Raw genomic sequence first — 27,949 nt, forward strand, 5'->3', positions numbered from 1 at the left:
CTCTGCTCAATGTCTTTGTCATCTAGGACCATTCTGAAGGAGAATCTACATCTGGGAGATGCTGGTCTCCTGAAATCAAGAAGGAAAGAGTGATGATAGAGCCACTCCATGGTTCTTAAAATTCCAGCTACCTTCTTTTGGCTCGCATTTCATTAGCCAAAGCATGTCATATGGCCAAGCCTGATATCAGTGGGACAAGGAAGCATAATCTTTTTAAAGAGAGGAGCACTGGTTATTAGAGATCAATAATACAGTCTACTATAAGCTCTAATTAATTTTTCCAGAAAAGCAGCAAATTTTGAATAACATAACCATAGTTCTTATAGTCCACCAGCCCCAAATACTTAATTTGTCATTGTTCTATCAGTTAACTCTTGAGGCTTAACATCCACTCCACAATTCAGTATTTATTTCGCATGTCTGTTGATTAGCTGGTAGTGGCTGACATAGGCCTTGCTTAGCATTGGGGGTTTTGCTTCATGTCTCTGATCTTCCTCAAACTAGTGGGTTAGCCAAAGCAGGCTGAGGTTAGGTTGAAGCAAGTGAGGGCTTGTCTCAGGCACAAAATGTAATAGGGTGACAAAAAAATTTAGTAATCAAAACAAATAATATTTTAATGTAGTATTTTTTAAAGCTAAAATTAAAACAGACAAATCCATGATGAACAAAATATCAAAATTTTAAATAAAGGCAGGATCAATAACAGTGCAGTGTTAAGCCATATTGGAGCCTGAGACAAAAGGAAAAATCAGTAATACTGATCCTGTCTTTATGAACAATTATTGAAAACGTATATTTATTGAGTGTTATGTATAAGGCATTATGTTACATACATGATGTATATGTAGATCTTGTTTATGAGATGTATAAATACAAATTTTTCCATTTAGTTAATCAGTTGTAAGATATTTATAGCAAATAAATATACTCCTTTTCACAGTCACAGTAGTTATAATAACATACAGTATATAATATACATGGTGGGTTATTTATTTTTGTGTTTTATTTTTTAAATTTTTTAACATTTATTTATTTTTGAGAGACAGAGAAAGAGAGTGCACAAGTTGGGGAGGGGCAGAGAGAGAGGGAGACACAGTATCTAAAGCAGGCTCCAGGCTCTGAGCTGTCAGCACAGCATAATATATCAGTAATAAACAGTTTTATGGCATTTGCAACTGTCTTTCATATGTAGATCTCATTTTAGTTATTTCACCTTAAAGAATACCCATACAACACACACACACACACACACACACACACACACACACACACACATACACACACTTCTTAGGAAGACCTTAAGAAAAATAAAAAATATATTTAGTCACATGAGTAAAAAGCAGTGCTTCCTGTGAGTTGTAATATAGGAAGAGACATTGGGGGCTAGCATAAGGTATTCATTATATTAGAAGGGTTTTGTGGATTTTTTTGACAAAGTTATGAAGTAAAACTCTTAACCGTCTTCTTTCTAGCTTGCTCAGTATTGTCTATCTATCCAATAATTGCTTGTTATTTGTCAATGATGTCAGTCAGTTAGAGGAAAATATCATGGCAAACCTTGGGCATTTATAGAATTACTTACAGAAAAGTAACCAGACTTGTTCAAAAATTTGTAGTCTTGTAGGAATACTAAAATAAGTCAAGCATCCTCCTTCCCTTCCAAGGCCTTAGTATCCAGTGCCTCAATGTATAAAAAAAAAAAATCTTGCTTTTAAGGTGGAAGAAAGCCTTAAAATTAGCAAACCAGAAACACTGGCCTCAAATGAAAGGTTTACATTTAAGGTAGGAAAGGGTTAAGGAAAACATCAAGATGCAATGCCTGGTTGGTTGTGCTTATTGAATGGTGTGTTCCAGTATCAGAATGTAATTGGCTGGCTCAGCACATTGTAGGGTTTTTTTTGTTTTTTGTTTTTTGTTTTTTGGTTTTTTTTCCCCAGTTCTACCCTCCTTTTCCTTCTTACATAGAAGAAGGAACTGTTTCACTCAACCGTGAAATATTTAGCATTGCAAGGCAATGTATAATTAAATGCTGGAGTGAGTGGAGCAGGCAAATGCTGTTGGAGATCAGAGGACAAATAATTGAGCTTGGCTTGTGAAAGGCACTGTAGAAGAGGCAGGGCTTGAACAGGGCCTTGAAAAAAGATTTGATCACACACAGAGGCAGGACTGAAGGACAATTTAGGGAACAGTAATGCTGTGAGCAAAAGACAGGAGCCAGAATGAGTCAGGTTTATTTTGGGATAGTCTGAAACTGTCTCCTCTGAATCTGGATAGGAGATGAAGCTGGCAAGGTAGACTGGGAGCTAGCCGGTGTGGCCTGAAGAACAGGCCATGGCCTGAAGGCCAGAGATTGGGGCTGTGCCTCTAGCTAGTCATGCGTCCTTGGCAAGTTACTGAACCTTCGAAGCTTCTATTACCTCAAATGTGAAATGATGGTTTCCAGGTGAAAAACCGCTAAGGCAGCTTCCTATTTGAAAGCAACCTGTGATTCTTTTATGGTGGTCATTGATAAACTAGAATAAAGACTTTTGATTTTATCCCAACATTGCAGAGCCTTTAAGGTTGTTCTAAGGGATTCATGTAACAAAAGGGGAAATTTACCACATAATTAAAGGAGCATCTGTTGGTATTAAATTCAGTAAGCGATGATTATCTTGGGAAAGGTGGTTAGACACACTGGAGGAAGGAACCAGCTCAGAGGCTATGCAGATAGTTCAGAAAGGAGGAGGGCAGTTGAAGTAGGAATCAAAAGAAGGGGAAAGACAAGAGTCATCAATCATTCATTCTTACTGATAATAAAAAGTTGTACTAGGTTCTGGAGATACAGTGGTAAGTAAGACAGAAAAGGTCTTTATTCTTTTTTCTTAACATTCGAACAAAAGGAATAATCAGCAGAATTTGGTGATTGACCAATAGGGTATTTGTGTCTTGAAGAGAATGATATTTACTCCAAGGCCAAACATCCAGAGGATTGGTTTAAAAAATATTGTATATTTATAAAACAGAACACAATGCAGCCATAAAGAATTATGAAACATATTTACTGATATGAAAGAATATTAATGATATAACATTGAGTGAAAAACAATACAAGTATAGAACACAAAATAGAAAGTTGTCTAGCACTTTGTATGAAGAGTAGGATTATTGGTGATTTATTTATTATTCTTCAGTGATTGTTTATTGAGGGCATGCTCTGTGTGAGGCAATGTTTTGGGCTTTAGGGATAAGTGGTAAATAAGACAGACATGGTCCCTGATTACTTTTTGGCTTTTTTAAAAGATCAGGGTGCATTCAGGGTGGTATGGCTGTAGACACCTGTGGCTGATTTTTTTTTGTCTCTTCTAACTTTTTTGCAATGAACTACTCATATTACCTCTGTTGAAAACTAATTTTTTAAAAAAGTTTAATAGATTCTTCCATTGGTCGTCTGTGTGGTGCGCAAGTGTGTTTTATGACCCCCTCCTTGGCTGTGCAAGTGAAGTGGAGGTGGTGCTGTTATAAATGACACTTGTCCTGGCCTGTGTTTCCTCCAGGTGCTTCCCCGAGAGGGGAGGTGGTTCCGGGACACCGGCCTCCTGCTTAGGGGACATCAGGGCACTGCCGGCGCTTTGGCAGCCAGAGTGGTCAGAACTCCCAGACGCAGCCTGGCTCCAAGGCAAATAGAGTCCTGCTGATGAGACTTTCGACTCTCTGGCTTTTTATAGTCCTCCTGAGGGCTGGTCGTTCCAGCCTGGTGTCCATTTACATTTGCTGTACGTTACTTGACACTCCTTTATTCCCGTTGAAGTTGCCTCTCCCGGAAATCTCTGTCATTCCATAAACACTGGCAACTGCCTGGCAGTGCAGCTGACCTCCCACAGTCTGAAAAACAAAATATATTCTGGCTACATTTAAAGGAAGTTTTGGGGGTGAGTTCATGGGTGAGGATTTGGCTCGAAGACGTTTGTGGGCAGAGCACCTAAAGGGTGATCTGGCGCTGATGATCACTTAGGCTCCAGGGCTCTTAGACAAAAGCCTTTGTGTTATTTTTTCCTAACCTCCGAACAGCTCTTCTCCCATGATTACTACTAACCATGTCTTTCTGCTAGAATGCACTCATCACTGCCTCCTGTTTTTAAAAGGCAAGATCTTTGAGTATATGCCAAAGAGCAAACAAGCCAGCAAAAACCCCACTAAATTACTATTTTTTGAGAAAGCATTTCTGTTCCTTATAATAAATTATAAAATATAAACAACTTATGGATACATAGATGAAGAAAAAATTACTTGCTGTCCTATTCCCCAGAGATGTTTTGGTGTATTTTTTGTGTACTTATTTTGCTCTCTATTCACATAGTTTTCAGGCTTTGTTCTATCACTTATGTAGCCTATTTATAGATCTTATGCTGTGTCTATACCAGTATTTTCCATCTAAGTAAGCCTATTCGTTCTATAGCAAATGAAAGCTATTATAATTCAGCACTTCACTGCTTCCAACATTAAGATGGCCTCTACACCCTGAACATATAATGGCAGTATGTTTGTCCGTTTCAAAGAAGCATTCATTTATTTTTTCATGTCAGCTCTGGCTGAAGGAAATTACTATAGTCAATCTAGCTAATCAAGACCTCACTCTTTGTTGCTCTGTGATGAAACACCAGGGGCATTTTGACGCAGAAGTCTCCTCAGGGTCACTGATGGTCTTGACCATTGCACCAACCTGAGAGAGAAAGGAGGAACAGAGGTCCCCCTGGACTGTATCATCCTCCATACACTTTCTACCCTCTGTTTGGAATGTGAGAACCTTCTTGACATTTGTATGAGCGGTCCTGGATTACAAATCCTCCATACAGTGTAAGTGGACAAGCAACATGGAGAAAGTGTAATCACAGAGTCCACTTTTCACTAGTTTCAGAGATAAATTTCCTCAGGAATATTCTTGTCAGTGTTCTCTCTCTGATGTGAATGGAGCCCTCTCCACCCTAGGCATCTCTGCGCTGGGCTCTTTCAGCTGAATCTTGGTTTTCCCTTCCCCACTAAAAGTCTGATTTATTGTCATTAAGATGTCATGCAGTTCTAAAGAAGCGAGATCTTTAGATCTGAGCTTGGGTGTTCCAGGTTTTTAGTTCACTCTACTTACAGAAATCACCTACGTGACCCTCTTGCATTAACTGTTGATAATTCCTTTATGTCTCTAATTTCCCACAGGAGATCTTTTTCTTCAGCCATCCACTTATGGCCACACATTTTTCTCCTCCTTCCGTAGATCTACACCGAGTGCTAAAATGTAGCAATGATCTCATTTGAAATGTCTTGTTCATCTTTCTCCATCCTGCTTTTTTTGTTTAATAGTATACTTCACTATTTGTAAGCCACCATCAATCTCTCCTTTTTTTGTAAGTAGATAAGGTCTAAATCATAAAGAAACAATATAAATGATCTTATCCTTGTAAATCTCCCTTGTAGTCTTTTATTATTCGTATTGTCTGTATCTCCAGCTCATTTGCCCCTTTGTTTCTTTAATTTTATTATTCATTATCAACTTACTTGTACATACCTGAATCTTCACTAGACATTCACAAGATGGTTTCTGCCTGCAGTTAAATAGGGGTGGAGGAGCATAAGATTTAGGATCCTGTAGGCAGGAGATTATTAATCATGGATTAAATGTTGAAAGGAATGACCTGAGGTTCAGTTGATATTTGTGCTTGCTCAGAGCTCATTTATTGTCCTGTTTTTCCTTTTGTGTGCTTCCTGAAACCCTGCTCATTGTTATGTACAAATAGAATTCTGTGTGTGTAATCAGAAAGTTCTTCCTCACTAAGTTTATAGTCAATCCAAATAAGCAATGAGGTTAAAAATGACTTTATAGGTAAAATTAATCTGGATGTTTGGGAAGTGAATTGAAATTGAATTTATTTCTTAGCTGGTTGCTGATTTCAAATGCAAAGGCCTTTGAGGAGGCTTAGTTGGGGTTACAGGACTGTTTGAAAGGATCCTTCGTCCTCCATTTTGATGTGTCATTGGGACATTAATAATGGATGGTTGCTGCACTTGGTGGTCAGATATGTTATTCTGATCCATTTTTATTTCCCAAAGGGGCCTCTGGAAAAGGGCAATGAGAGTAGATTTAAAACCACATTATTGGAATTCAATAACTTTTGTCTTGCTTTGTATGTCTAGTGCTTGCTGAAGAGTAGTTCTAATATGGAGAGTCAGTCAAGCATGGAACAGGCAAAATACCAAAATGGATTTTTTAAACTAAGATATGAGCTAAATTCTATGTTTTAATTTGGGCTCTGATGCTTAGCTTTAAATTTTCCATAAAATATGTTAGATGTATGCATTTTCCTCTTTTTGATTCTGTGGATGAAGGGATGAGCATAGGAACAAAAACAAATCCATCAGTACAAATTATTTGGGTTGATGGAAGTAAACAAACATATAAATCAATTAGCAAGAATTATTTATTTTAATAATCCCTGGCAATTGTGAAGGACTGAACCTCAAGGGAGGACTGAATTCTCTTTAGATGTCTTCACTTGTCTGATAATTACTCAAAAGCTAGAGTAGCTTGAAAGTGGAAGATTCTGAATCCTAGAGTATGGAGGTCACTCCTGGAAATAAACAAAGTCTTACTTTATCAATTGGTAGAATCTGTCCTTAGAAACATCCCTCCCTGGTGGGTTTATATGAAAATGTAGAAGAGGGTTGATGATCTATCCAGCCATACTCTAGGACAAATCAATCAAAAGGAAGAGAGGATGAGTGGTATTTACATTCCCACTTATTTCACTTGTTGAATTTTTTTTCCTCACCCATGTTTTTATTTCAAATCTGCTGAACTTAAAAAAACTAATCAAGCCAAATAGAGTTAAAAGGTTTAATAGCCAGTGATTACTACCTGGCTGGTAGCACCTGGCCACCTGACAGAGCAAACTAAGAGATTGGTGGGTGTGGATGAAGTGAAGCTATTTCTCCCTACAAAAAGAATCCTGGGAGTCTAAGGATCCTGTTCCTTTGACATTGTTTTTCCTCAGTCACCTTGATATCGCACTTTATATCACTTACTATGCCTAATTTGACCTGTACTTCTTGACTGTTGTTTTGCTATGTTTGCTATGGACACTGACTTTACTTCTTTGTTGTTCTTTCACTTTTACTTCTTTGTTTTTCAAGAAAAAAATGAATCTTTAGTGGGGAAAACTTAAAACATACAGGCCAATAGTACATTAAATGTCATTTGTAATACTGCCACCTACAGAAAATACTATAAACAGCTTTGACATCTTTTTGAGTTCTTTCGGAGTATACGTGGCTATCATTTTTTTTATAAAACTCCTTTATAACTTACTTTTTCAATGTGTCTTGAACATCTGATGCTAGGAAATATATTTTCCAACATAATTTTTAGCACCTATGTATGTTTTCATTATATGAAATATCACATCAGGTTAAACCAATCTCCTTTTTTAAAAAATTCAAGTATACTGACACTTTGTTAGTTGTATTAGTTTCAGGTGTACAATACAGTGATTCAAAAACCAATCTCCCTTCTTTTGATTTTTTTTTTTTTTTGGTTAGTAGAATTTTTCACCATTATGAACAATTCTGTGATAGCATTTCAGTAGGTGAATCCATTATTGCCTTAGGAGAGATTCCTAGGAATGAAATTGGGTCAGTGGGAGGCACCCGGAGCTGTCCAGGAGGTTAATTGATGACTTGTATTCCCATCTGCCCTATATGAATGGATGGCTTTGGCTTTAGAATTTGGATTTGTTGTTACCTCATTTACAGGGTCTTAATCATGGCCCCTGAAATTAGTTCTTAGGACTCTCATCTTATGAGGTTTCATTTCCTCTTCTAGATTCTTTCTAGAATTCTCTTTAGATTCCCTAGTTTAGGGATCTAAAAACTTGTGTCTATAATGTTAGCCCCCAACAGGCATGTTGTAGGTGTTTAAACAGAAACCAACAGCCAAGCTAGTTGCTCTGGATATTTATGTGGGGGAGGAAGACATAGAAACACATCCTTAGAAGCTGTGCCATGGTTTTAGTGGTCTAAATATATAAACAGTGCATCTAAGAAAGAGGTTGACCAGCTCAAGGTCACATCATGAGTCAGCAATGAAATCCTAAATAGGACTTTCATCTCCTTAACCTTTTTATCCCACTATAAAGAGTACTTATGAATAGGTCAAGAGAAAGCATTTATAAATGAACCTGTAAGGCCACTTATAACTTGAAGTGCTCAACAATTTTGAGAGAGTTACTAGAAAATTCCCATCCCGGGTAGGCAAATCTAAATTGCCAAAAGGCATTGATAGATTTTTAGAAAATAAAATATAAAGTGACTGAAATGAATAGAGAGTTATGGTGGTATAGACAGATGGAAATAAACCTCAAAGGAGTGTGCATGTGTTTGTGTGTGTGTGTGTGTGTGTGTGTGTGTGTGTGTGTGTGTGTGTTTGTGTGTGCAGGGGGTGGGGATGGAGTGGGAGGGACATTGGATGGGGGAAGAGTAATAGCCTGGGCCTACCATGGTGACTAAGGAACACACAACCAAAGAGGCTCCTTGGAACATTAACCTTGGTGTGAAGGTAGAGGTCTAATGAATGAATCATAGATATTTCCTCCTCTGCCTGATGGTATGGATCTGCACTGTTATTTCAAACCTGTGGCAGGTTGCTTGTAGGAGCCAGAGAGATACTGTCCAATGTCCCCAGGAGTGGGACTCAGGTATCCTGATTCCCAGTCTAGTGCTCATTCTAGTACTAGTAAGAAATCATGGTCATTTTACCAGAGTTTTCAGAGATACACAAAAGTTTCTGGGTAACTAAAGCTCAGGTTCTACATTATGGGAAGGGTACACAAATAAAAGAGAAAGGAAACAAAAGAAAACCTTGGAGCTTGAGGGTAGAGATCAGCCATCCAGCACTGTTTTTATAGATGAGGAAACTGAGGCTCAGTGAGTTATTGGGACATAAGTAATTAGTACATACTAGGACTAAGAACTCAGACTTTCTGACACTCAGCTTGATACAAAGTGATTTAGGTATAGCTTGTGATTCATTTATTCTTTCTCATGATTGTCTTCAAGCTTCTATTTCATCGTTTGTGAATTCAGTATCACTAACATCAGCATGTATTAAGAATCTATTTTACATGTGGTGCTGTACTCTATAAAGCAAAATAGACAAATGCAGCACTTGACACATAGGAATTTCAAAGGAAGACAGATCTCATAGAAGTAGACAAAAATGACTTATAGACAACTAAACAAAGCAAATACGTAAATTATACAACTTCTGCCATGTGAGATGGTAAATAAAAAGATTCTCACAGTCCATTGCATAAAGAGATGACCTATTTTCATAGGTCATCATAGAAGAAAAATAGTATATAATGTGGCACACCTAGCACTATGGTACATGTAATAGTGCTATTTCTTTGGTAATTGTTGATTACTTCCTTCTCTAATTTTTGTCTTTTGCATATTCTCTGATGGTCTGCAAAGACTGGAAGAGTTTGGTGAGGCAAGAAGCCTCGAAGTGAATGCCTTCTAAAACCAAAGCATTTTTCCTGCCCTAAAGAACTAGTTAATAGTCATGTGGTTCTTAGACATATTCTTACTGAGGCCTTTTTTCCATTTTATAAAGACCTTGAAGATGAAAAAGGAACATACAAAACCCTCAAACATTTGATCTGTATAACTTGAACTGTGGTGAATATGAGACTAGGCTGTATTTTCTGTTCTCTTGAAGACTAAAGACAAACCAAAGGTGACCCTGCCCTCTTCTATGGTAACAATGGCCACTTGGCCAGGTATCTTCATAAATGCCTGACTTAGTCATTTGCTTCAGAGCCAGTGTCAGTAGTAGTAGTATTAGGGTAGTATTGGTATTAATATTCTGAAACTATCAAATGTGTGATACGTTATAAAACAAATGAGTAATTATGGGATCTTCTAATTCTATCACCCCTGGTTCTTGAGAACCAAGATTCTTGGTGTGGAAGAAAAGAGATATTGATGTAGTACAGAAGATATTTGATAAAATCAGTGCAGTCATGAATTTGAATTGGAAATATCATTTATGAACTCATAAGGTGTTTTATTTTTAAATATTCATATTTCTTTCTCTGTTAATTAAAAAAAAAGAAACAATGACTAACTCAGTAGTAATGAGCATCCCTATTGCACAAATTATAGTCTGGAAAAACTTTTTCCATGAAATGAAACCAAGGCTTTTTAGAGAAATGGCTAATTTCAAGTCTATAAATAGACAAGACAAAATATAGACAAGTCTATAAGTAGACAAGGAAGCTATTGAAAACAACTAGAACAATCAACTTGAAGTCAAGTTGAAGGGGATCCCACTGGCCAATGATGAACAATCTGAGCTTCAATAAGATTGAGAATTGTAATGGATCAAAACTCATCAAATATGTTTAAGTTAATGAGTATTTGATACTAAGTAAATCAAATGGTTGGTTACCTTCTGATTTGACAGAAGAGCAGTTCATTATCTTGAAAACTGAGTAACAAAAAGAATCAAGCATTTATCTTGACTTTCCTTTGTGAATTGTATCACTGTAAACAAATAGTTGATAAAGGGAAGCTTCTTCTAATAAAGTTATTCCAGCTATTAAATGAAAACAAAATGACAGAATATCATCATTCTGCAACCTCCAAAGCATTAACAGATTGAGGCAAAGAGCACCAACTATCAGAATAGTTGGTATCATCAACTGTCACAGAAGAGCTAAACCAAAGTTAAAAGGCTCTTGCTGAAACAACACAACAGTATTTACACTTTTGTTAAAGAAATTGAACATACGACTAATTAGACCTCAAGATTCAGCTGCCAATTTGAGGGAAGTAGAGCAGACAGAGGAATCTACATGGTGACTGCAATCAACAAATCCTAATTATGGGAAACTCTGCAGGTCTAATGCCCCACGATCTTCAACAGATAAATTGTATGAAAAAGGAATATATATGGAATCTATAGATTAAAAAAAGACTTAAAGGACATATCAAGTGAAAAACTGGGCAAAAGTAAGTCATAGTATCTAGGAATGCATACTTGGGTAATAAAACAGAAAGAGATGCAAGAAAGTGATTGCTATGTGAGTCAGGATAGGGGTCACTTTCACAGAGATAGAGGGCCTATGATGGGGAGGAGGTACATGGCTGGAAAATTTTTGACCTGGGTATGTTTGTTTTATAATAATTTACCAAGCTATATGTTTTTGTGTGATTTCGCATATCTGTTTCATTCTATAAGTGTAAAAGAACAGAAAAAAAAAGCATGTTAAACAAGTCTGCAGGCTTGATGCTGACCTAGAGTTTATCATAACACTGTCAGCAGTGGGTAAAAAAAGTTGTGGAAATCATGTTCTGGGGCAAAATGAATGTAAGTTGTACTGTAGACACATCTGGATAACGTCAGTGGTGGGCTACCTCTCAAGCTGCTGGGAGATTTTGTTTTTATGATTGTGTAGCAACAGGTGTGCATGTGGTTCCCTTTTTAGTATCAGCTGGACTAGACAGATGACCCATCTTTGTCTCAGTGTTTTTCAGCATGCGGTGCTGAGAACACTGGCATCATGGCCACTCTGTTGTACTTAAGAAACTGCATATCTCTTGGTCCCATCTCTCTTCAAAGGAGCAGCCCCAGAATCTGTATGATTCACAAGCACACTGTAGTGTAAGAACCACCACTGACTTCTCTGTCAATTTCTACCTGAAATCATTTCTATGAAGATGTGGGAAGTATAGATCTTCTAAGCAATTTCCAAATGGGCTGTTTAGAGTCAAGGCCACAGCTATGATTTTCGTTAATGAATGAACTTAGATTTTGAATCTTTATGTAGTTGAGTCATGTAGAACACTGTGTGTGAATGTGTCTAAGCAATAGCCCAATAAAACATTTTCTCCAGTGTGCAATGACAATTGTCAATTTTGTTCTCATCTTTTTTTGCTAAGGGTTTTTTCCCTCTCATACAAGTGAGAGCCTGAGATTAGGAAGTTAAAGTGATATTGCTAAAAAAATTTTTTTTAACATTTATTCATTTTTTGAGAGATAGAGTGTGAGTGGGGAAGGGGCAGAGAGAGACGGAGACACAGAATCTTAAGCAGGCTCCAGGCTCTGAACTGACATCAGTTCAGACATGGGGCTCGAACTCAAGGGCCGTGAGATCATGACCTGGGCTGAAGTCAGACGCTTAACTGACTGAGCCACCCAGGTGCCCCAAAAGTGATATTTCAATCAATGAATCCTCTGAAGTTTTTAAATAACAATACTAACAACAACAGCAACAAATTTTAAATCATGAAAAGAAGAACTATGTAGATTTGGATGTGGCCAGGTATGGCCAGATAGAACTTCCAGCTGGTCCTTTATCAGCGGATGACAGAGGAGACTTTCAGAATATGAGAGTGGAAGTGTAAAGGTTCCCAAGTCTATATTCGCCATCTTCCTCTTTCTATCATCCTTTTTACTCTCCCCAGCCTACATGCTTTTTCAGCCCCTTTACTGATCAAGACAGCTGACATCCAGTGTCAGCTGCTTGCATGTGCCAATTGAGCGCCACTCAGTGTGGATTCACTTAAGAGAGGACACTAAACTAGTCCTCACTTTATGGGGATTGATTTGTGAAACACAGTGTTCTATTCAGTTGAATTCTACAAACATCCTCTGAACACTGACCAAATGTGTGGCAGTATGCTACTAGCAGTGTGGCATGATAGACACAGAGACAATTAAAACGCATTTCCTGCATCTAGAAAGGTTCAGTCTGGTCAGAGTAATGGATGAGTTATAGCTAATGATAACAGCAAAATCATTTGCACATAAGTAATCTCCTTTCAGTCCTCATACTTTCCAAACTGTAGCAATTAAAAGGGTAACAACTATTTGCAGCCATAAGTTCTTCAAACTCTGGAGAGAAGTATGTACTGTGATGACCATAAAAAGTCTCAGGACCCCTCCCTCCCTCCCACCACAGCCATTCTAATATGATAAAGATAGGAGATATGATATGATAAAGAAGAAATGATATGATAAAGAAGAAACCAGGACCACTAAGAAAGTATATTTGTGGGGTGCCTGGGTGGCTCAGTGGGTTAAGCGTCAGACTTTGGCTCAGGTCATAATCTCAGGGCTCCTAGGGTTGAGCCCCGCATTGGGCTCTCTGCTGTAAGCACAGAGCCTGCTTTGGATCCTCGGTACTGCCCCCGCCCCCCCCCCCATGCCCCTCCCCTGCTCATGCTCTCTCTCAAAAATAAATAAACATTTTTTTTAAAAGTATATTTACTCGAGGAAGGGAAAAAAGAGGGAGAAGTCTAATTTGGGGAAATAAAATACCTTGTCATAGGAATATCTGTCTGTTTTTTGGAGAAAGCACAGCTTTGAAAGTCAACTGAAGATGACATTAATACTCTGCAATAGGAAGTTTTTAATATAAAATTGCAAGGTTCAGTTCAAATGGCTCACTTTCACAGGGATAGGCACATATGAGGTTTTCTTTTTCTTGTTTTTAAACCAAGTGACTGTAGTGTTCCCTTGATATGCACTTTAAAATAAAAGCCCATGTATTAGGTAGGAGTCTCCTCTCAGTTTTTTTTTCTAGTGAGTGAACACACACACACATACAGTGGGCATATCTACAATTGCTAATAAACAAAATGAGCAGTCAGGATGACATGGCGTTTTGCAGTAAGACTAAAATATGTATAGAAAATGCCTCTTGATATTTAAAAAAATTCTTAATGCTTATTTTTGAGAAAGAGAGAGACAGAGTGTGAGCAGGGGAGGGGCAGAGAGAGAGGGAGGCACAGGATCTGAAGCAGGATCCAGGCTCTGAGCTGTCAGCACATAGCCCGACATGGGGCTTGAACCCACAAGCTGTGAGATCATGACCTGAGCTGAAGTTGGATGCTTAACGAACTGAGCCACCCATGTGCCCTGCCTCTTGATATTTAATTCTAGTCTTAGTGACTTTAGATTAAGAAAACATTTTATAACTGTAGTTCAAAAATGTAATTTACATTTTTCTAAATGTAGTGGTCCGTGCTGGCTAAGATGAAGATTCAAGAATTTTGAAACTCTGTTAGGAAAACATTGGAAGTGGAAGTGAGACCTGACTACCCTTTAAAAAGCATGCTTTAATTCACAATTTCTTAGAAAAGACATTTGAATGTGTCCCACAGTTACACAAATATAAGTCAGGAATGTTTTAAGGGAAACAGTGAAATTACTTTTAGGAGAAAAGAAAAAGAGAACACTATTTGGGGTTGTAGATGAATGGAGAAGTCCCTGCCAATTACTGTTTGTTCCTATGGAGAGGCAGATTGTAGGTATTGGGGGGATTTGCTGTGTTTTCTCGTTTGGGGATTGCATGTGGGGCAAAGCAAGAAGCAGAAAGAAGTGGGAAGGACTGTATTAATGGGACTTCATGAAACTGAGGTGCCTAGTAATGCTTTGGTACCTGGGCGAGGAAGTTGTAGGAAGGGTGGATTTCCTTCCAAAAATACACACAGAGCCTGGAGATTGACACTTTGGGACCCTTTGGAAGAATGTTGGTCCATGGATACTTGTACTTTCACAAGAAAACCTTCAAGATGTCTTGAGAATGGTTGAGAAGGGGCATGGTGGCCTTATGGTGAGACAGCAAACAGATCCCTTCCCAGGGACAAGTAGCAGAAGCTGAAGCAATTAGAGCACTGCCATGAAAGGTATCCTCATCTTTCTCCCAAGCTAGTGGAAACTGAACATACTGGTTAAATACATATCAGTACTCTATCTAGAAAAGGATAAGATACAACTGAAAAATATACAACAATCCTACACACAAAAAAGAATAAAGATAAACACACATAAACACACAACTCTCTTACGTAAACACACAAGTAAATTAAAAGAAAAACACCCAGGGGTGCCTGGGTAGCTCAGTTGCTTAAGTGTCTGACTCTTGATTTAGGCTCAGGTCATGATCTCACAGTTCGTGGGTTCAGGCCCCGCTGGCAGTGCAGCCTGCTTGGGACTCTCTCTCCCTCTCTCTCTCTCTGTCCCTCTTCCCACTCATGCTCTCTCTCTCAAAATAAGTTAATAAATTAAAAAATAAAATTAAAAAATAAAATAAAATAAAAGCACCCAACCAGCTGGAGTTTATTGTAAACTCCAGCCTCAGGTCAGTGTTTATGTGAGCTGCTTCAGTAACCACAGGAGATTCCTGTTTCAGACAGGTGGCAGCAGCTGCAATTCTGAAACCACAGGTGTCAAGAAGGTTGAGTAAAGCGGGCAGTTGGCAACATAATGTATTCAATGCATCATATTCTATGAGTAATTGAATGCCACAGAGACTACTGTGGTGCTGTGTGTGGATTAAACAAAATGAAGAACGTCACTTTCCCACGTTAACACAGTCATGTCTAAGGAAAAAGTCTTGATGCAACTTTGAAGATATATTGTTAACCACTGCCATTTGGTTTGGTTCACTTTGAGATGGGCTCTAGATCAGTCTCATTTTCTTTTATACTTGCCAGGGAATAATGTGGAAGTTGTGGAATCAGGGATGTAGATAATAGTGCCGTGTAATGAGTGTGCTCTTTGTAATTTCCAAGAATCTGAAGGGAATGTGTGACCCGAAATTAATTTTTATATGCATTTTACTAAGAGACTATAAACTGGTTTTCTTTTCTTTCATTATTTTAAAAATGATCATACGGCAACATTGACTTTCTTTTTGGTAAAGTTCTTTTTTGTACGGTTCTACAAATTTTAACCCATTTGGAGATTCATATAACCATCTCCACAGTCAGAATACAGAACAATTCTATCACCCCAAAACTCCCCTATGCTCTCAGTTTATAGTCATGCTCTCCCAACCCCAGTGCCTGGAAACCACTAATGTATTCTTCATCACTATAATTTTCTTCAGAGAATGTCGTATAAATGAAATTATATAGCATGCAATCTTTTGAGACCGGCTTCTTTCACTTAGCATAATGCCTTTGAGATTTATACAAATTGTTACATGTATCAATAGTTTTTCCCCTACTTGTTGTGTATTATATAGACGTGCCATAATTGTAATTTGTTTATCTATTTACCACTGAAGGACATTTAGGTTTTGGTGATTATGAGTAGCTTCTTTTCTTTTTTGTATGTGCCTAAGTTTTTATCTCTCTAAGGCAAACACTCAGGAGTGGGATTGCTGGGTTATATGGTAAGCGTATGTCTAACTTCATAGGAAACGGCTAAACTGTTTTCCAGAGTGCCTGCACCCTTTTGCATTCCACTAGCAGTGTAGGAGAGTGTCAGTTGCTCTGGCACTTCTGAGCACTTGGTATTTTTTATTGTATCCATTTAAAAAATGTATACAAGTATACATGTATACAGGTATCTCACTGTGGTTTTAATTCGCATTTCTCTAATGGCTAGATGAGGCTGAAAGTTCTTTTTCATGTGCTTTTTTACCATCATTATACCCACTTAGGTCAAGCGTTTGTCCAAGTCTTTGCCCATGGTGTAATTATATTGGGTTTTTTCTTACTGTGAGTTTTGATAATTCTTTATATATAGTAGCTCCCACTTATCTGTGCTCAATAGTAGTCTGGAAGCAGATGATCCTCCTTCTGACATATCGTCAAAAGGTCAATAGTAGCCTGATGCTACATCACAATGCCTATGTCATTCACCTCATTTCATCTCATCACATAGGTGTTTTATCACCTCACATCATAGGAAGAAGAAGGGTGAGAACTGTACAATAAGATATTTTGAAAGAGAGGGGGAGAGAAAGAGGCCATATTCATATAACCTTTATTACAGTACATTGTTACTATTGTTCTATTTTATTATTAGTTATTAATTTCTTACTGTGCCTAAGTTATAAATTAAACTTTATCATGTATATGTATCATGGTATGTATATATAGGGGGAAAACAGAGTATATATAGATTTCAGTATGATCTTTTGTTTCAGGCATACACTGGGGATCTTGAACATATCTCCCATAGATCAGAGGGAGTTAGGGTATTCTGTATATAAATCCTTTATTGAATAGGTGATTTGCAAATATTTTCCCAGTAACTTATCTTTTCCTTAAAAATACCTTTCACAGAGTAGAAGTTTTATATTTTGATGAAATAAATTGTGTTCTTTTATGAGTTGTGTCTAATATGCCATGACTAAGAAAAATCAGTGCCAAACCCTGGGTCCATATTTAGGGCCACCACATTGACATCTTCTACTCCCTGGAATGCCCTTCTCCACCTCACCTTCCTGGTCTCCTTGAAGACCCAAACTTTACTTCCTTAGAAAAGCTTTCTTGTCCCTTTCCTCCTTGCCTCCTTGGGCACAGTCATTTCCTCCTCATTTGTGTACCCTCTGTGAATACTTATCATCCCAACTATGGCTTCTGGTTACATGCTCCTTCCTACCAGGCAAGGAACTCTGGGGTAGGGGGGAAAGCCCTGGCCTTATTCAACTTTATATGCCCAGCACATTCACTGAAAAAACAGAAGTGACTGATTTCTAAAGACATTATTCTTCTATCCTTAATAATTATGGGTCATTCCAGGGACAATTTAAGGATCTCTAAAAACAAATGTTATTGTTTGAACAAGAACATTTAAAAACTACCCTAAACTTAAAATTTTGTTATTCTTTGAGACATCTGTTGATCGAGTCAACTAAATGGGCTTGATGGAGAATATCTTTTCTCAGAGGAAAAGATATAAGGGAATAATATATTGATGTAGAGTCATGGGAGCTTTTGTGTAGCTAAAGCAATTGATACCAATTGATGATATTGAAAAGTAAAACTAAACAATTCTATCTACTCAAGTTTTTGTTTATTGTCAGTATGTTGAAGTAAGATCCTGATTGTCAAAATTCTTGAGTGCCCAACTTACTGATAGTCACTAATTATATGAAGAGGTGCTGGGGAACCAATCGACTAGTTGGGGAGAACATTCATCAACCAAAATATATACTCTGGAAATGAAGCTACATTATGATGATGATGATGATAAAATCTTCACAAATTATATGAAACAGCATTTTTTTCACCATATTCATAGGAAGTTAGATGATTTTTTTTCATTTGTTCATAAGAGAACAAGACAGGCAAACTTCTGAAGGTTAATGGTTTGTCTTGGTATCCTTTGCTGCCTTTCTCTGGATCTGCTTTTCTCCTACCTCCACACAGTCCCAGAGTCCTCTAGCTCTCTGTGGACATGGCATACAAGGGATGAGAGCTGCCTTTAAGGGAAAGAGACTGAATTTGTGGTTTTAGAGTGATAGAAGTCTGGACTGGTGGGTCTGTCCATGGTCACCTTGTCCCAAGTGAGGCATATTTGGGAATCATCTCTCCCTTTGAATCTGGAAATGGTTCCATGGCTGTCACTCATACAGCCTTCAATGTCCTCATCCCCTTCTTGATCTTATCTCCTTTACACTCAGGTTTCTGCCTACTAACACCCTCTATAGAAATAGGAAGGAACCTGAAATCAAACATTAACATTTGTTATGAATTTTAGTCACTAAATCAGCTTAACCAGTCATTGCCATGTTAAATTTGACATCTCTAATTGTATAATGTTAATGTTAGTGTTAATGCTCTCAGTAAGCAGATGGAGAGAAATATTTTTGCTTATACATCTTTAAGACGTGTGTGTGTGTGTGTGTGTGTGTGTGTGTGTGTGTGTACAGTCCTGAACCGGAAGGCATTGTTTCTTTTTGTATTCCTAAAAATCTGTGAATCTAAAATTACTAACTTTTTTTCTAGCAAGTAGCACTGCAGTGCTCAAAAGTTTGTTATATGCTGAGCAGTTTGGCCATGTGAGTTGAGTCCAGTCTCCAGTTGCTATCTACTTGAGTCACATGTCCAGTCAAGGCCGAACACTAGTGATTTCTTATATGCATCAGTGGGGCTCTGGTCTGACCCTCCACTCCCCCCGACCCCACCTCAAATGCTTCCTCTTCACCTTGCTAATTTAGTGCCACAGGGCCTCCAACAGGTCAGATCTCTCAGAGCCTTTTAATTCCAAACAGTCTCTGCTGGAAGGAAGCCATTTAGCAAATCCTTTTTAAAAGTTTCTAATACCTAGTTATCTGACTGCATTAAAATAAACAGAATGTCAATAATATTCAGCTTCTTTCATATAAACGTATGGCAAATTGGCAATAGTTAAGGGTCTAAGGCTTAGAAGCTTCAAACTGATTATTCTTTAAATGTTTGGTTGACATTTATGTAGAGGGACAGAGGAAAGCAGATTTTATATCATTAAAAAGTATGTACAGATTCAGAATCACTCAGTTATTTCTCTCAACAAACCTCTCATCAAATATTCCAAGTATAATTTTATGTTTGGGGGAGGGTGTACATACTTGCACACACACACACAGACACACACACACACACACATACACCCTACACATACATCTGGAATTCTTGTTCTACAGTTTGTGTGTGCATGTAATTTTGTCAAACCAGACACCTGGTGACAGAGTAGAGGGAATACAAATGATTAAATAAATGAATAGACCCCAGAAAGTTGTACCATGCCATGCATTATTTAGTTTCAGAATTTCAGCAGACACTGCATGTGCACATTGCCAAAATACTCAATAGAGAGAGGTGAGCTCTTGTGGGGACAGTGTTTCTTTCTCTCAGGGCCCATCTGTTTCTGTAGGAACAGGGGTAATTTCTATTTCACAGATATGTAAGGAGGAGGGTGTGAAGACCTTAGTTAACTGGCACCGTTGATGCTTTAGTGCCCCTTATACATTGTTTCCCCTGGATAGTTGCCTGGCAATCTTGACCATGGCCTGGGTCTGACTAAATTCCTACATTCATCATGAAGGAACCAAATGATGTGTAAGAGGAGTGATGGCATGTTGTTTTGATGGTGCCAAGACTGTATATAACATATTATATGGGAAGGTGGAAGTGGGGTGGTTGAGAAATGACTCTTTGGCTATTCTGAGCAGATGGCATAATAGTTACCCAAACCTTTTCCTGTCCTAGGTATATAATGTATTCTGAATCGGCAGGATCATAGTAGGGCTCAGGAGACTGATATTAACAAATCCAAGTGAGGAAATCAAGAATGTGAGAAAGTGGAAAACACTGCCAAGGGAGTGGTTGAAGTGATCACTATAGAGGCTTTGCAGGAGGGGGTGGTTTATGAGAAAAAGGGGTGGAGGGGGCTGGTGGCCTAGATGAGGTTGGAGAACACCTGTAGTGGGAGAATGGGAGTGAAAAAGACAAAGAGAGTTTGGGAGCATAGGAGACTTTCTGATACTATTCCACAGGTAGAGTGGTGACAAGGTCCAGAATAGAGATATGGCAGAGTTGTCCTAATGGAGTAGTCATGAAGGTCTTAAGGGTTGTGGAGTAAAGGAAACTTGAGGCAAGGGTGTTAGTTGGTTCATCAGTGTAAACATTACCTCAGGTAATGGTCTGCTCAATAGGAAGAGGAAAACTGAACCACATGCGTTCTTCAGTGTGAGGAGTGCAAGAGAATATAGGTAATAGCAATGAAGAAGGAAGATGGGAAGGCATAGCAGAGAGTAGACACCTAGTAGAAACAAAGGGTGTTAGTATGAGGGCAAAAGAGTAATGATCAGAAAGTGTAAAGAAGCAGTGAGGCTTGCCCTTCCCCCATCTCTCAGGTGAGGGCTGGGAGAAGGAACAGACTTCAATGGGATAGCAGTGGGGGAAGCAGGAACCCGGGACAGGGTCACGTTTGGGTAAGAGCAGGAGATACATGTACTATTCTGTGAAAAATATGGAGAATTTCTTATACAATGGACTGGAAGTATTAGCCAGGAAAGTGCACAGTGTTTGTAAGAGATCAGCAGTGGGAGGAAGGGAGTTCCCCAAGGTAACACAGTACTACATGGAAATGAGCATCCTAAGAGGGCAAAGGATACAGGACATTTACTCTGGGGTGGTGGTTGAGGTATCAAGAATAAGAAGTGTGGGAAATAACTGGAGTAAATGCTCCAAGGAGGCATCTGTTGAGATCCCAGGCAATATGGACTATTTGATGATAGCAGTTAGAGGCCTGCCCTGATGTGCTGAAGGCCAGCAGAGACTGGCTAATCTGGCTTTGAGTGGTTTCCATGTACTGGTTGATGAGGTAATGTGATTTTTGCACCAAATCTTTTTTGGACTGCATGTGCTCATGGGCCACATTAGTCAGAACTTTACCTAATTAGGATTCCAAAGTCTGTTTAAACTTTTAATCTATTTCAAATTATTACCACCAATTTACATAAGTATCACCAATTAGTTCTTGAGTTTCAAGAAATAATATTGGAGCACTTATTGGAGTTTTACAATAATTTTTATTAAAAATTCAGCACAATTTTATGTCATTCTAAAATAGATTTTTTTTTGCCTACTATTACACATTAAATACAGATTCCATTTTAGTTTTTCTTTAAAAACGAGTAATTGAATTATATGAAATTGAAAAGTTATGTTTCCAGCTAGACTGACTATTTGGATAGTCATGATAGGGCTCAGACCTCAAATGTTATCCTACATTTTAGCCTTAATAAAAATCATAAATAAAAGTCCCATTTAAAACAATCACTGATGCATAACTAAACATGAGTCGCTGAGTACTTTAGCTGACATGTTCATCCTTTTGATGCTTAATGGACTCAAATTGCTTGAGTAAATATTACTCAATTGATGCTACCCATTTTGTGCTGCCAGCCTCTGACAGCACAATTGAAATTTGGGAAATTGTAAGGACAAGTGACATATCCGGCACCAAATCTGCCTACCTAATAGTATGTGTGGAGGAGATTGAAATTTTGATTTAGTAATGTTTTTATTTAAAATGTCCAGGTCTTAAAAACACAGCTGTATTTTGTCTTTTTTGTCCTTGGAATTTTTCTGACTTTCTTTCTCTGTCAGAACTATAAATATAGAGAATAAATTGATGGTTTCCAGAGCGAAGGGGAGGATGGGGGATGGACAAAATGGGGGAAGAAGAGTGGGAGATACAGGCTTCCACTTATGGAATGAATAAGTATCATAGGGATAAAAGGCACAGCATAGGGAATAAGTCAATGATATTGTAATAGTGTTGTATGGTGACAGATGGTAGCTATACTTGCAGGGAGCATAGCATAAAGTTTAGAGAATTTGAATCACTATGTTGCATACCTGAAACTAATGTGACATTGTGTGTCAACTATAATCAAATAAAAAGGTTTTAAAAAAGAGTGATTCTGATTACAAAGTGTGGGTTGAAATTTAGATACTCATTATGAATTTAAAGATGAAAATCTGTTCTTGTGGGAATGTGACAATTGTCCCTTACATCAAAAACCCCATGGCTTCTTGAGCATGGTTGGGTGTTCCTATGAAGTGCACATTCTAGCCCATGTTTCTCCCTGCTACCTGTCTGGATGATGCCTCTCTCCTGAAACACTGTGTGCTCAGTGGAACTCGCCACTAGCAAAGAGATCAGCTGTTGGCTCCCTTGCCAGGATCACAAACAAACAGTAACTAAAGAGAATAGAGAGCGGATTTGTGAGGTGACCTCTTACCTTGGCTGAACTTTCAATCTGAAAGAATTGAATCTGAAAGAATAGTAGCATTTTTGTGGTTTAGAAAAAGATCAACTTACCTGCATGTACTGAAGGTCCAGTGGCCAAGAATACAGCCTGCAGCTATGTATCTGATATTAAATAAAGGCAAGTTAAATGACCATCAATGGGGGCACCTGGGTGGCTCAGTCAGTTAAGCATCCGACTTCAGTTCAGGTCATGAGCTCACAGTTTGTGGGTTCGAGCCCCGCGTCGGGCTCTGTGCTGACAGCTCAGAGCCTGGAGCCTGCTTTGGATTCTGCGTCTCCCTTTCTCTCTGCCCCTCCACTGCTCATGCTCTGTCGCTCTCTTTCAAAAGTAAACATTAAAAAAAATGTCCATCAACTGATGAATGGATAAAGAAGATGTGTTTTATATATATGATTGAATACTACTTGGCAATGAGAAAGAGTAAAATCCTTCCATTTGCAACAACATGGATGGAACTGGAGGGTATAATGCTAAGTGAAATAAGTCAGTCAGAGAAAGACGGGTATCATATGTTTTCCCTCATATGTGGAACTTGAGAAACTTAACAGAAGACCATGGGGAAAGGGAAGGGGGGGAAATAGTTACAAACAGAGAGGGAGGGAGGCAAACCATAAGAGACTCAAATACAGAGAACAAAGTGAGGGCTGATGGGGGAGGGTGGGGGAGAGGAAAATGGGTGATGGGCATTGAGGAGGGCACTTGTTGGAATGAGCACTGGGTGTTGTATGTAAGCAATGAATCACGGGAATCTACCCCCGAAACCAAGAGCACACTGTATACACTGTATGTTAGCTAACTTGACAATAACTTATATTTAAAAAGCAATTTAAAAAATAATTTAAAAAATTAAAAAAAAATAAAGGCAAGTTACCCAACCCGCAGTTTACCAGACCTGTTGGCCCTGGCAATTGGTGTTAAGTGAAGGAGTGACTTTTTTTTATCACCCCCCCCCACCCCTCCCACCCCCTGCTGCCACTGTCCCTAGGTTAAGGGAAAATAGCCTTCATGTATTTTGTTTTTCTTTACAGGACATTTGCGAAGATATTTCTGATCATGTTGAGCAAATCCATGCCCTCCTTGAAACAGAGTTCTCCCTGAAGCTGCTGTCCTACTCGGTCAATGTGATTGTGGACATCCACGCTGTGCAGCTCCTCTGGCATCAGCTCCGAGTCTCGGTGCTGGTCCTGCGGGAGCGCATCCTGCAGGGTCTGCAGGACGCCAATGGCAACTACACCAGGCAGACGGACATTCTGCAGGCTTTCTCCGAAGAGACAAATGAGGTGGGTATGTGAAGCCAAGTCATGTGTCATCACATGTGACCATTTGAAGAATGTTTTCGGCTCAGAGATGTGGGATAGGAACTTTTCGTAGGTAAATAATCAGGGCCTGAGCTGGGCTTTGAATCTAGGTATAGTGACTGGAGGCTACGGTACTTTTAATATGAATAAAGCTTTAGACCAGAGTTAATTCATACCTGATGGTTTGCCCGGATACCACCCACAGTTGTTGGTACTCACCTGGCTTCTTGCTCCCCATTCAGTTATTTGATAAATATTTATTGAGCACTTACTATATGCTAAGCACTAGGTGCTAAGAGTATAATAGTGATCAAAATGTGGTCTTTTCCCTCAAGTGGTCTAGTAGGGGATAGAGACAGAAGGACAGACATTAAAGGCAGATTGTGATTAAGTCTACATATTGCTACTGGAAGATAGAAAAGGGGAACCTAATTCAGACAGGAAAGTCCCAGGTTGGACCTAAAGGAGAAGCAGTATTAGACTGGGTAACAAAGGTAGAAAATCTTCTAGGCAAAAAGAATGGCATCATCAAAGATCCAGAAGTAAGAGAAAGAATGACAGTCTCAGAGAGCTATAGAAAGGATTGGAGCAAAAAGTTTAAGGGACCAGGATTACCTATTAGGTAAGCAGAGGTCAGATTATGAAGATGAAAAGTCATACTAAAACTCGTATTAAAAGAATTAGAATATATTTTAGGGAAAGAAAAAGAGTTTGGGGAATTCACATGATTAAATTCATGCTTTAAAAAAAGTCATTCTGGATGTAAGAAGTCAAATGGGTTTCAGAATTTTACACAACCAATATATTTGTATTTTTTTGTACTCATATTAAGGGTAGTTTAAAGAGCTTATTGCTGTCACTTTTGATGCATGGCTTAAGAATGAAGACTGTGAATTTTAATCCAAGTGAACTCTCCTAACCCCAAATAAAATTGACATATGTATGGGAGCAAAACATTGTGCTAACTAAGCAGGGGCTGTGGTGTGTGTGTGTGTGTGTGTTTGTGTGTGTGTGTGTGTATGGATGTGTAGATAGATATGGTGTGTAGAATCATAGAATGTGTGCATATACGTGTATATAGTCCCTTGGCTCTTGACATCCAGTTTAGTGCTCTACCTTTGGTTTTGTGGAAAATATATATTATAGAGGTTTACAAGACACATAAATAAGTAAGATTAACAGGTCTTATAATGAGTGTTGCATAATTTAGTATTAATGTTTCAGTGTCTCCAGCAATATCAACAACAACAAAACAAGTTTGTGCTTATTCTCATAAATGATTTATACTTGTTGATTATTGTTTTCATGATGATGCTCTTGCTGTAGCAAATTCCCTGCAGGCCCTGGAAGTTTATGAGAATCCAAATCTCCTAGGCTCACTTCTAGCTTTATGTCGTGTTTTTTGTTTTCATTCAGCTTTTGCTGGCATCGAGGCATTGGGGGAGGTGATACCAACTTCGGTAGAGCCCTGTTTTAATCATAAGGTGATCCGTTGGTGTGTGTGTTAGTGCCCAGATGCCATCCCTCCCTGGTGCGATCCCTAGGTGGTCCTTGATTGGGACTCTTGTGGTCCTGAGAGGCTATTAAGAATCCCAAACTGTCCAACTTTGCCCTAAATCTGGTATTCATGAGGTATATGTAATGAGGTAGAGATGAGAGTTGGGAAAGATTTTTCTAAATTCTGAAGAGCTCTATAGAAATCTACCTGCCATCTTCAGTCTATATATTTTTGTTGTTGTTTTTCCTCCTTATGTGTTCTGCTGGCTCTAACATCCAGTATCGATCAGTCATCAGATCTGCCTACTTTCTACTAATAGAGGGGGCATTAGAAATTATTGGATCAAACCAGTTCCCTTTATGTATTTATTTATTCATTAAATAAACATTTGCTAATCACCAACTCTTTGTTGTTGAGTGGGGGATAGAGCAGTGTTCTAGGATTTATTGTTATCATTGTTGTTGTTTTGTGGAATACTTTCATCATGTATTTGTGTCATTCATGAAGGGTAGCCCAGGTAATGATGAAAAAGCCATTGAGGCTAACTAATTGTCACTGGCCACTGTTTTATGTTTCAAGTTTATACTAAGTAGTATCCATTATGGTTCTCGCAATGTGAGCTCAACAGTTATTTACATATTTGATTGGAAACAATTTAGTGCATTTTCATATTTGGAATTCTTTAGTTCTGTCATAAATATGCAAGAATATGTTGTGTGAGGGATAGAGGAACAGTGGATTCTCAGCCATCGGCTTTGTTGACATTTTTCTATGAATTGAAGCACTGTTTCCATTACCATCCTTCCCAAAGCAATAGATACCTGATCCTATTTGTTTGTGCCTCTAGTGTGAATTCCATGAGACCATTTCAAAGACTGCTTAGTTTTATTTGTTTCTGCCAGCAAGCACACTGGGACTGTGAAAAATGGGAAGAGAATTGGGTTAAAATTCTAAGCTTCATCAGAATAAAGTCAGCTGTGGAAGATTTCTAGAATGAAGAAGGAAATGGCATAAAACAGGCTGATGACCTGGAATAGTAGATGTCCTTCCAGTGAAAGTGAATTCATTTTCTCTTTTTGTAAGTCAGTTGAGTTTCTGAGCCATATTAGAGGATAAGTTGGGAAGCTGAAAAAGTGGCAAGTTCTCTCTTTTCTGTCTTTGCAAAAACAAAATGTTAAGTTTCATTCTTGTATTTAAATATGAAGCAGACCATATTTGAAAACAAATTAACAAATGTTGTATTAAGATAAAACCAATCAAGTAAACAAATAAAAAGAACAGGGCAAAGCTCAACATTGTGTAAAAATGTGTTGTACTGAAATTTTTTATATTTCAGATACTTTGATAAACACTTTATATTTATTGTTTCATTTAGTAAGGAAGGTAAGAGATATTAAAAATAGTTCCATTTTATAGATGGGAAAAATTGAATCTAAGAGAGGTTAAGTGACTACTTCAGGGCATAAATCTAGGAATAAATAGAACAAAGAAAACTACCTCTTAATCAATCTCTATTATAATAATGGTGATTCTTTCCTCTCTCTCTCCTCTGTCCCTCCCTTCCTTCCCACTTTCCTTTACCTCCCCTAAATACTTATTGATTTCCTACTATCTGTAAGGCAGTAGGCAGTCAGAGATGAATGAGACCTGTTAGGAATCACCTTCATAATTTTGTTAGAGCCTCAAACAGTTCTGGAGGGCAGGCAAGGATGGTCCCAGTATTCTTATTTTACAGATGATACTCTTGTATCCATCTTACAGATGACATGACTGAGGTTGAGGTAAAATCACACCAGTAGTGGTAACTATTAATAATATTAACACAATAGCAAACAGTGATTAAGCCAGATGGTGTGGCAAGCACTTTACCTAAATGATACTTAACCCTCTCTGTGGGAGTGCACTTATCCTTCCAGAGCACACACACCATCACCCTTTGTGTTCTACGAGCACTTGTCACAGGTCAGTTTATATAATGACAAAGTATACGCTAGATCTGAACTTCATGAGTGTTGGTACCGGATTATAATCATCTCTATCAACCACAGCACCTTATTAGAATCACTGTATATAAAAATCTGATGGGTTAAGTTGAATTAAATAATGAAGATAATCACTGCTTTAGGAATAGAAGACGGAGATACTATTTTAGGTTGGTGGAATAGGATCAATCTTGGAAATTAATCATTTGACTCATAATTTTAGCCTGTAGAAAATACACTCTTTGAATTTATTTGTGTGTGTTTTCCTCTTGCCCACCAGTAAGAGGTCTGTGACTTTATATGTTGGTAGTTGAAGCATAACAAACAGCATGTAGTGAGATTAGAGGAGGAAGGGGAAGGAGGGGCATATAATTTTTTTTCACTGTACCCATGGTTAAAACCAGTAAATTCTATTTCAAACTCTCTTCTCAATAAGAACTCTAAATAAGGGCACAAAACTAACCCTGATGTGACCATGGACACTGATATAACTTTGGGGGCTTTTTAATAGGGAGATATTCAAATCTCTAAATTATGAGTATTAAATCTCATATTCATTGGTAGCAAAATGCAGTT

The 27,949-nt window shown here is 38.3% G+C and overlaps 1 protein-coding gene across 6 annotated transcripts in view; it reads left to right on the forward strand.

Annotated features, from left to right (window-relative positions):
• Positions 1 to 27,949, forward strand: part of AKAP6 (A-kinase anchoring protein 6) — a 487,418-nt gene that overhangs the window by 178,313 nt on the left and 281,156 nt on the right. For all 6 annotated transcript variants that reach the window (XM_053224350.1, XM_015073684.3, XM_015073690.3 and 3 more), the window contains one exon: positions 23,624 to 23,875. In XM_053224350.1, the coding sequence (XP_053080325.1) occupies positions 23,624 to 23,875 (252 nt within the window). The remainder of the gene's footprint in view (positions 1 to 23,623; positions 23,876 to 27,949) is intronic.

Source organism: Acinonyx jubatus, chromosome B3, assembly GCF_027475565.1.
Source record: "Acinonyx jubatus isolate Ajub_Pintada_27869175 chromosome B3, VMU_Ajub_asm_v1.0, whole genome shotgun sequence".
In the NCBI taxonomy this organism is placed as follows: Eukaryota; Metazoa; Chordata; class Mammalia; order Carnivora; family Felidae; genus Acinonyx; species Acinonyx jubatus.